General features: G+C 30.9%; 1 protein-coding gene across 1 annotated transcript; it reads left to right on the top strand.

Annotated features, from left to right (window-relative positions):
* The first annotated feature begins 2,061 nt into the window (after positions 1-2,061).
* LOC130666928 (corepressor interacting with RBPJ 1-like) lies at positions 2,062-5,069 on the top strand. The gene is made up of 6 exons (XM_057468258.1): positions 2,062-2,092; positions 2,205-2,450; positions 3,160-3,381; positions 3,678-3,743; positions 4,602-4,670; positions 5,023-5,069. Exons 1-6 carry the CDS (start codon positions 2,062-2,064, stop codon positions 5,067-5,069), a joined length of 681 nt encoding a protein of 226 aa, XP_057324241.1.
* The last annotated feature ends 3,890 nt before the right edge of the window (positions 5,070-8,959 follow it).

Raw genomic sequence — 8,959 nt, 5'->3', positions numbered from 1 at the left:
TAAACAATAAAGAAAGAAAATGAAATGAAAATGAAATAATAAAATATAATCAGAGAGCAGTATTCAGGTATTGGAAAAGGAAAAGCAAGAAAGAGATAGATGCAATAAATAAATAATAATAATATTTAATTAAATCCCGGGTTGGTAGCCATTTACCCGATATAATTTAAATCAATAAACAAAATTGTTTCAACGGGTATTAATAACAATACAAAAAAATATAAATAATAATATTTCACTTCACAATATATCAATTGTTGACCAGCAGTCAAGTAACGCAAACAATAATTAATATAACAAATGTTCCCATTTGTTACCACTCGCACGTGGTAAACAATAAATATAAATGATTAATTATCATAAATTTTATACGCACGATATAAATGTCGCAATATTAATTATTAAACTCAAAATAAATTAGCACTGATCATAACTTAGATCGTTATCGCAAAATAATAGGGCACCCACTGGTGATATTTAAATAAGTGCAATATTTCCAAATGGTGAATACTGATAAAATACTATTCAAAATTTCCTAGGGGTGGATATCTAACGCAAAAATCATCAATAATATAAATAATAATTGTCGCATTCACTCAAAAACGTCTTCCAAATAATAATAAATTAATTATAAATATCCACCGCAATAGGTAAAGGTTCACAATACTCTCAAAAATGATAACTAATCCACGTAAAGGTTAATAATTATTTACATACAAAATATATGAGCGATCATCAATAATTACTCACACTATAAAATAATAATTGTAAATGGTAATAATTATTTACCGCCAATATATACCTACGGTCACTAATAATTATTAAAACAAATAATAATAAATAGTATTATTTATTTACCGTCAGCAATATATACGGTCACCAATAATTAATAAAAATAAAACAATAATAAATAGTATTAATTATTTACCGTCAATAAGATACGGTCACCAATAATTAATACAAATTACGAAATAATACCAATGAATATTAATACTTATTTACCGTCAATAACATATACGGTCACCAATAATTATTAATAAAAATACACGTGAATATTAATAATTATTTACTGCCAGCACTATATACGGTCACTAATAATTATCAATATAAAAATCATAAATTTACCTTCCAATTTATGGATTTAAGCTTTGTCGCCGGGACAAAGAATTACGCACATATATTTATATATATTGAAACCTCTCTCTCACTCACACGTGAGGTATATGATAATAATGGCCACCAACGCGGGACAAATTACACGCCAATGAATTATACACAAAGGTACTTACAGTCTTCACCAATCTCCAGCACCTTTGTCGGCTCCATTGGTTCCAATTAATATAAATATACAAAATGCCAGTAATTATCCAACTATTCAAAGCAGCTCAAATGGCGTCTCAATAAATTATTTTTTTCAGCAACAGCAGCACACCTTACTCGTACAAGAGATTATCCACGTCTGACCATGGCAGCACGTGAGTCCCATGCCGGCACCTCGGCCGGCGCCATCTTGTAATGGTTTCTCTTTTCAACCAATGGAGCAATATCTCTGTCGCATGTTAATTTGCTCATTTACCACCAACATGATGTATGACTTGTATTACGTGTAATTTGTCCCCTCTCGACATTAAATGGCTATTCTTTTTTCAGAGCATAATTAATAAGATAATATTATAAATAAATATTCCCTTAGTTTATTTATAAACCCCGTAAATTTATTTAAATTAAATAAATTCACCGAGGCCAACTGTTGCGTTGCTGCGCATGCGCCAACCAACCAAAATAATAATAATAATAATCAAATAATTAAAATAAATAAATACGCAATTAATTATCCCGGCGGCTATAAAATCCATTGGCAGGTTTATAAAATGCAGTAATTTTTAATGATTCGGCTGCCATTTTTGCCTAGATAATTAAACAAGTAATAATCACGCAGTAAATAAAAATAAAATAATACATAAAATAATAATAACAACAGTATAATAATAATAATAATGTCGGAGACGTGCTGAGCAGCGTGTGCTGCCATCTGTTGCCCTTCTCCGACCTAATGCGAAGATGCCGCGATATTCAAATATCGTGACAACGTGTATGTATATATTTATATATTCATATTAACAGGAAATTGTAAAAATATATAAATATAGCACAAGCTTGTGGTATTCTTTTGATAATCATTCAAAACAATTATTATGTTTTAGTTTCGATTGAGGAGGAAATGATTCAACTGAAGAATCGGATTGAAGAACTGGAAAAAATCAAGAGCGATATTAGCAAGAAAGTTGAAGATATTGAGAAGGAAATCGAAAACGACATGAACACGTCAGATGGCAACAACTCAAAAGCAACACCTCCTATCGCAGTTGATAAAGTAACGGGACAACAAGACGACAAAGAAAAAGACGACGACAAAAAAAATAAAGGAAAAAAATCAGATGAAGAGAAAGGTAAAATTATTTAAAATATTATATAAACATCAATAATAAAAATAAATAATATCTGTATATCGACTTATCTGCATAAATAGTAATATATATGCATGTGTTTATATGTACATGCATCAGAATCGATATTAAGGAAATTTTCAGACAGTGCCCCGACCCCGCATTTTTATTAAAAATATGAAATAACTCAATTGTCATAACCCTATTAAAATTTTATTAACTAATTTGAAAATGAATGAAACTTCAATTTAAAAAAAGACAACGTAGAGATTACTTCCAGACAAACGTTCCGATCTTCAGGTACATGTAAATTCACCGAAAGATAGAATTTTGAAAAAATTACTTACAGTTTTTATCAAGTAAGAGTTAAACGAAATTTGCCAAATAAATTTTAGCCTTCAAAATTTGAAAATTTGAATTATAAAATTAACATTGAGATTGTACTGAAATTTATTTTACAAATTACATTGAACTTCCAATAGATATCAGTTGTACGTAATTTTTTTAAAATTCTATAGCTCGGTGAAATTACTGCTACGTTGCCTTCTATTGACTTTTGAATGTCATTGAAAAATTTTAAAAAGTGAAGGGAGGGGGGGGGGGAGAATTGTCTTGGAACAACTTAATAAAAAAATAGTATAAATCTATAAACATATCATAAGCATGGAGTTAATTTTGTTGACAATCATTCAAAATTATTGTTGTGTTTTAGCTCCAATCATTGAAAAAATTGAGGGATTGAAATGGTGGCTAGAAAGAATAGACCCAGAAGCGGCCGACATCCTGAAGGAAAGTATATTAGCTAGCATTAAAAAAGAAAGCAATGAAAGTAACCAGGATAGCAGAAACCCTAAAAAATTCGTTCCTGCCACTGATAAAAAACAAAAGAAAAAAAATGACAACCAAAAAAAATCTAACTCAAACTCCAGCGAAGGTAATTAATAAATTGATTAAAAATTTTTTTCACTATTATAGTTTCCAAGGTGGATAACAGGGGCATTATAATGCCTTATAAGGAGTTAAGAAACAAGTTGAACAAAAAAAAATTAGTATTTCTAAACTTTGGCGTTAAATATACATTATGGCAAAAAAAATTTAAATGCCCTCCAAGTCTCGGAATCCCATGAAAGCTTATCTATCTATACGCCCTTGTGGCACTTATAACGCAGTCTATTTTTGTTATAAAGTAAATAATAATAAATTTAATAATAAAATGACGATTTTATTTAGGTGAAAGAAGCAGGACATTCCGTGAAGAATTGAGGGCCATCAGCAGTAGTCGTTCTAAAAGTAGAGGTAAGTCCAGAGATTTTGATAAAACGTTTATTTTCAATATTCTTGAAGTCATTAGAAAAAAATCAAAATCCACCATGTACTCAAATTTTTACGGATTTCTAATTCTAACATAATAAGTGATATATGAAGCCATCATAAAATAAACTAAATAAATATTTAGACTAATATTTTTCTCTTTGGTCTGAACTGGTATTGCCAATGTCTTCATACGCTGAATCTAATGTCAATTATTAACAGTGTAATTAGAATGCTGACGAGAGTTTTATTGTCAATAGTAGTCGATAAAATATTATTGATATACTTATTTAACGTGAAGTTATCAAATAATTTATGTTTTATAATTTCAGGTCGATCTCCTCACTCTCATCGTGGCGGCTATGCTTATAGTAAGACAAAGTTATCGGTCAAGTAGTTTTAGTTCTGCGTTTGCATAGAGTTACAGGTGCCAGAAGGCAGTATTTTAGCAAAAAAAGACGTAAAAACATGATGAGAGCGCTTAAAAAAAATGTTTCTTTTATTTTTTTCAATTCACATGATTTACTTCGCGATGATACATATATACATAGTAATTTTTCTCATTTTTGATTTTCTTTGTACACCATTGTGTTTCTACGATGGATACCAGGAACATTAAGGACGTATTAAAACAAGTAGAGAATGAGCAAACTCAGTATTTTTAATCTTAAACGTAAACTATACGTTGCGTGGCAAAAAAAATCCAACATGCCTTTCAAGTCTCCGGATCCCATAAACGCTCATTACTATATATATACGCCTTTGTGACACTTGTAACCCAGTAGATTTTTGTTAAAAAATAAATAAGAATAAATTTAATGATGAAATGACGGTTTTATTTAGATAAAAGTGGCAAGAGCTTCCAACAACAACAAAGTACTAGCCGTGATCGTATTGATTCCAGAAGCAATGGTAAGTCCAAAGATTCTAACATAATATTTATTTTCAGTACGCTTGAATGAAGTGAAAAAATCAAAATCCACCATGTACTCAAATTTCCATGGGTTTTTAACTCTTACATAATAAGTCATATATCAAACCATCATAACATTAACAACATAAATATTTAGACTAATATTTTTATCTTTTGTCTGAACTGGTAATGCCAATGTCTTCATACCATTTACGCTGAATCTAATGTCAATTATTAACAGTGTAATTAGAATGCTGACGAGAGTTTTATTGTCAATAGTAGCCGATAAAATATTATTGATATACTTATTTAACGTGAAGTTATCAAATAATTTATATTTTATATTTTCAGGTCGATCTTCTCACTCTCATCGTGGCGGCTATGCTTATAGTAAGTAAAAGTGATCGGTCAAGTAGTTTTAGTTCTGCGTTTGCATCGAGTTACAGGTGCCAAAAGGCAGTATTCTAGCAAAAAAAGATGTAAAAACATGATGAGAGCGCTTAAAAAAGATGTTTCTTTTATTTTTTTCAATTCACATGACTCACTTCGCGATGATACACACACATATATATATATATATATATATATATTGAGACAATGTGAATTGTCATCATCGTCTTCAGCCTTGCGGTTCTCAATTTTCCCCGTCTCGTTGCCGTTTGAAACTACACAAGTCATAGTGATATGGTCACATGACGAATTATCATGTCGACGCATGTCCGTCAGGGGGAAGTGGGGACAGTCCCGAGGCTGGTCCTACGCCCAAAATTATCGGTCAATCACTTCGATCCTGAATCAATTAACATTAAGACGTATAGATTATCTACTATTGTAATTTACTAGCAATTTATTCGTGATTCTGACAAAATATCAGCAATTTATTTGCAACATTCTGTATATTACTGGCCACTATCGTGCGATTAGATTTTATTGTTTAGTTAATAATTCTTTCAAATAAAGTTTAACCAAATTAAATATTACTGTACGTTACCGGTGGTGTACTCGCAATATAAAACTAAAGTGTGCCGTCTACATTTTTATACATATTATTGGGTGTGCTTTGAACTACGCACTCAAATTCTTATTCTAATAAAAATGAAAAAAAATTAGAAGAATTGATAAATTAAAGTACGGTTAAATCGCGATCCATTTGTAGCGATCGTTACATGAAAAACGAAAAAAAAATCTGTCTATCGGTTGACCCTGCGGGCCAGCCCTAAAACTTCCCGCTGTTTTCGAGCTCCTTGAGCTCGAAAACTTTGTCGTGAATACATTTTCGAGCTCTTCGAGCTCGAAATTACTTTTGTATGCTGTTCTTTTCGAAAAAAATGTTCTTTGAAATATACGTATTGAGGCAGAAATCAATGTCAGTGATCAAAATCAAGATTTATGAGTTTTGACTTAGGTCAGAGCAATAATATATGGAATATCCGAGAAAAACATTAAATACTGGGTTTTGTCAATTTTTTGCTGACAATATGTTTAAAACTCGACGCGGCTTATAAAGTTCTAAAGTTCTAAAGTTGATTAGATTTTGAAATCGATCGTCCAACTCGTTTCTGAGAAATCAATAGAAAACTAAGAAAAAAAAATCGTGTGGTATCGTGGGACACCAGATAGGAACGAAGTTCTTTATTATAAAAATATTAATTTCAAGTTCTATTCGAGGTGTAAAGAAAATAGATATTCCGGTTTACAGTATTTATTCTGATTTTTTTATCGATAAAAATTAAAAAAAAAAAATACTTCACAAAATTATCTTAACACCTTTATTTTGTTGACAATGATTTATAAAAAAAATACATAATAATAATATAGAAAGAAACAGCTATTTACATAAATAAAAATAATTAAGACTAATCATGTTCTATCATAGAAACTATAGCTTTATGGTAACTAAAATAAGATATATATATTTGTGATTCGATTTTTGCCAAATATCTCGAGAAAACAGCATCGATAGTAGTATTGCCTCTCGTAGTGGATTCATCAGCATTATTGTTCATATTTAAATCAAATTTATTCTTTAGAAGAGTTTTAAATGACTCTGATTGTTTATCTTGCAAGTTAATATTGAAGTCACCTGCCAAAATTAGTGGAAAGTGGTGATAATTGGTACCATACTCTTTAAGTAATGCTGCAGATTCTGCAGAATACTCCAACAGCGATCGATATATGAATCCTTGTATGTCTATTAACTTCTGTTTCTGGGCAATGTAAACGACTACCATTACGATTTCAACGCCGTTTTCCATCTTGCATATAGCAGAACAAATATCTCCAACAGGTGAATGTCTAAAACCATAGTCATTAACATTTCTCATTATTATGTCCATATTTGGTGAAATGATATTAACAGTATCTTCATTCGATTGGTAAATCGCAACTCCACCTGATCGAACATTAGCTCTTTTATAATGGACGATACAATTAAAATTCGGTATTTCATACAGCTGATCATTGTCCATATTTGTCTCAGAAAGTAATAAAATGTTTGTTTTTTAAGTAACTGAATCAGTTAAATCCAAGCAATGACTCTTTAAACTTTGAACGTTAAATGTTAACGTTGAAACACCTTTTTTATTACTAATGAAATCTACGATACGTTTTGATCTTGTATGTAAAGAATTTAAAGATAACCTTTTGAATTCTGTAAGTAATCTTTCCGTCGATCCAGCTTGCACTCGATTATGATAAAACTTAAACTTAGTTTCATCGTCATCGGGTGTTACTATGTACAATCCTTCTATGCTTGATACTCGGGAAAGTGCTACATATACAATTTTTTGTAAATGACTTTTACTATACTCGTAAACGATTTCATTGTAAGTTCCACCCTGAGACTTATGAATTGTCATAGCACAAGCGGCCATTAAAGGAAAGTGCTTCCGTTTAGCGACAACTTTTTTATCAGAGGTCAATGAAATATTTGATGTCGTAAATCAATGGGTACAGCAAGTTCACTGACGCCGTTTTGTACTCTTAAATGACCAGCTTTTGTTCTTCTTTTTCTTCCAATTTTGTCTGAACCGCTAAATTCCAGCCATGCTCGACAAACGATGTTATGTTCATCAAAGTCAAGATGTACTAATTTGCCAACTGTACCATTGCATAATCTATCAGTTACATCGATGTTCGTTGTAATGATATAATACTTATTAGTTACAAAAGTAATTTCATAAGGCAAACCACCAGTATCAATGACAGACATTTTATGTAGTTTAACTCTACAATTAGCCTCTTGTTCATGAGTTTTAGATCCAGTAATCACATCACTAGCTATAGAGACAGTTTTATTTTCAAATTGTTGTAAAACATAATTGTTATAAGCGTTGACACTTTTGTTTTGAAAAAATAAATTTTTGTTTTTATTTTTATTTTTATTTTTTTGCAGCTCCCGATACTTTTTTTGGTACTCCGCTTTTTTTTCCGTTTTTCTTTCCTACTAACAGATAAAATAATAAATTTTGTATAAAAAAAAATAATCGTAAATGAATTATACACAAACAACGACAAAACTAAAACACGTGGTAATCATACACATAACCAAACAAAAACACGTGTTGCTTATATGTCGAATATTTTAAATAAATTTTTATTTTTACTTACATAGTATTTGGTGACTTAATACAATTATCACTCACCATTTCGGTCGATTCATTTTCTGTCACTGTCTTCAATTCACTTTTCATTATTTATAATGATTTCTATTAAATTAATTCACAAAATAACTTAACACAAACACAAGCCACGCTTTGATCGTGAAACGTTAGTGTGTGTGTGTGTGTGTGTGTGTGTGTGTGTGTGTGTGTGTGTGTGTGTGTGTGTGTGTGTGTGTGTATGTGTGTATGTACGCTGTAAAGAGTAAGCATACACACTTATACATAGTGTATAGCCTCCCTGCGTTTAAAGTAGTAGTAATGCAGAGAGAAGTCTTCTCTCTGAGTAATGATCAGATGGTTCCACTTTTGACCACCAGATGGTGTAATTATCGAATGATATAATAATAATAATAGCAAACGGCAATAATAATAACAGTCATCCCATAGACTATACATTAGACAGTGTATAGCCACCATACTTAGACTATACATAAAAAGGTTACGATTTTTTTTCTCGCGTTACGGACGTTTTTTGCCGGCTAGGGTATCCCTCCGCCACGCGCCATAAGGAACTTCGTTCCAAAAATTTTTTTTTTTTTTCGTAATTCGCCAATATTTTTAAGTATACTTGATCAACTGATCAGAAATTTTCAGAAAAGTTGACGGCCAACAAGCTCTTTCGATTG

Source organism: Microplitis mediator, chromosome 4 (genome assembly GCF_029852145.1).
Source record: "Microplitis mediator isolate UGA2020A chromosome 4, iyMicMedi2.1, whole genome shotgun sequence".
NCBI classification, from domain to species: domain Eukaryota; kingdom Metazoa; phylum Arthropoda; class Insecta; order Hymenoptera; family Braconidae; genus Microplitis; species Microplitis mediator.
Note: the sequence above shows the minus strand (reverse complement) of the source record. Positions and strands in the feature narration are given on the sequence as shown.

Coding starts and splice junctions, on each gene's coding strand:
- LOC130666928 (XM_057468258.1), top strand. CDS start 2,062: ATGCCGCGATATTCAAATATCGTGACAACGT. Junction 2,451..3,159: donor AAAATCAGATGAAGAGAAAG/GTAAAATTATTT, acceptor GTTGTGTTTTAG/CTCCAATCATTGAAAAAATT. Junction 3,382..3,677: donor TAACTCAAACTCCAGCGAAG/GTAATTAATAAA, acceptor GATTTTATTTAG/GTGAAAGAAGCAGGACATTC.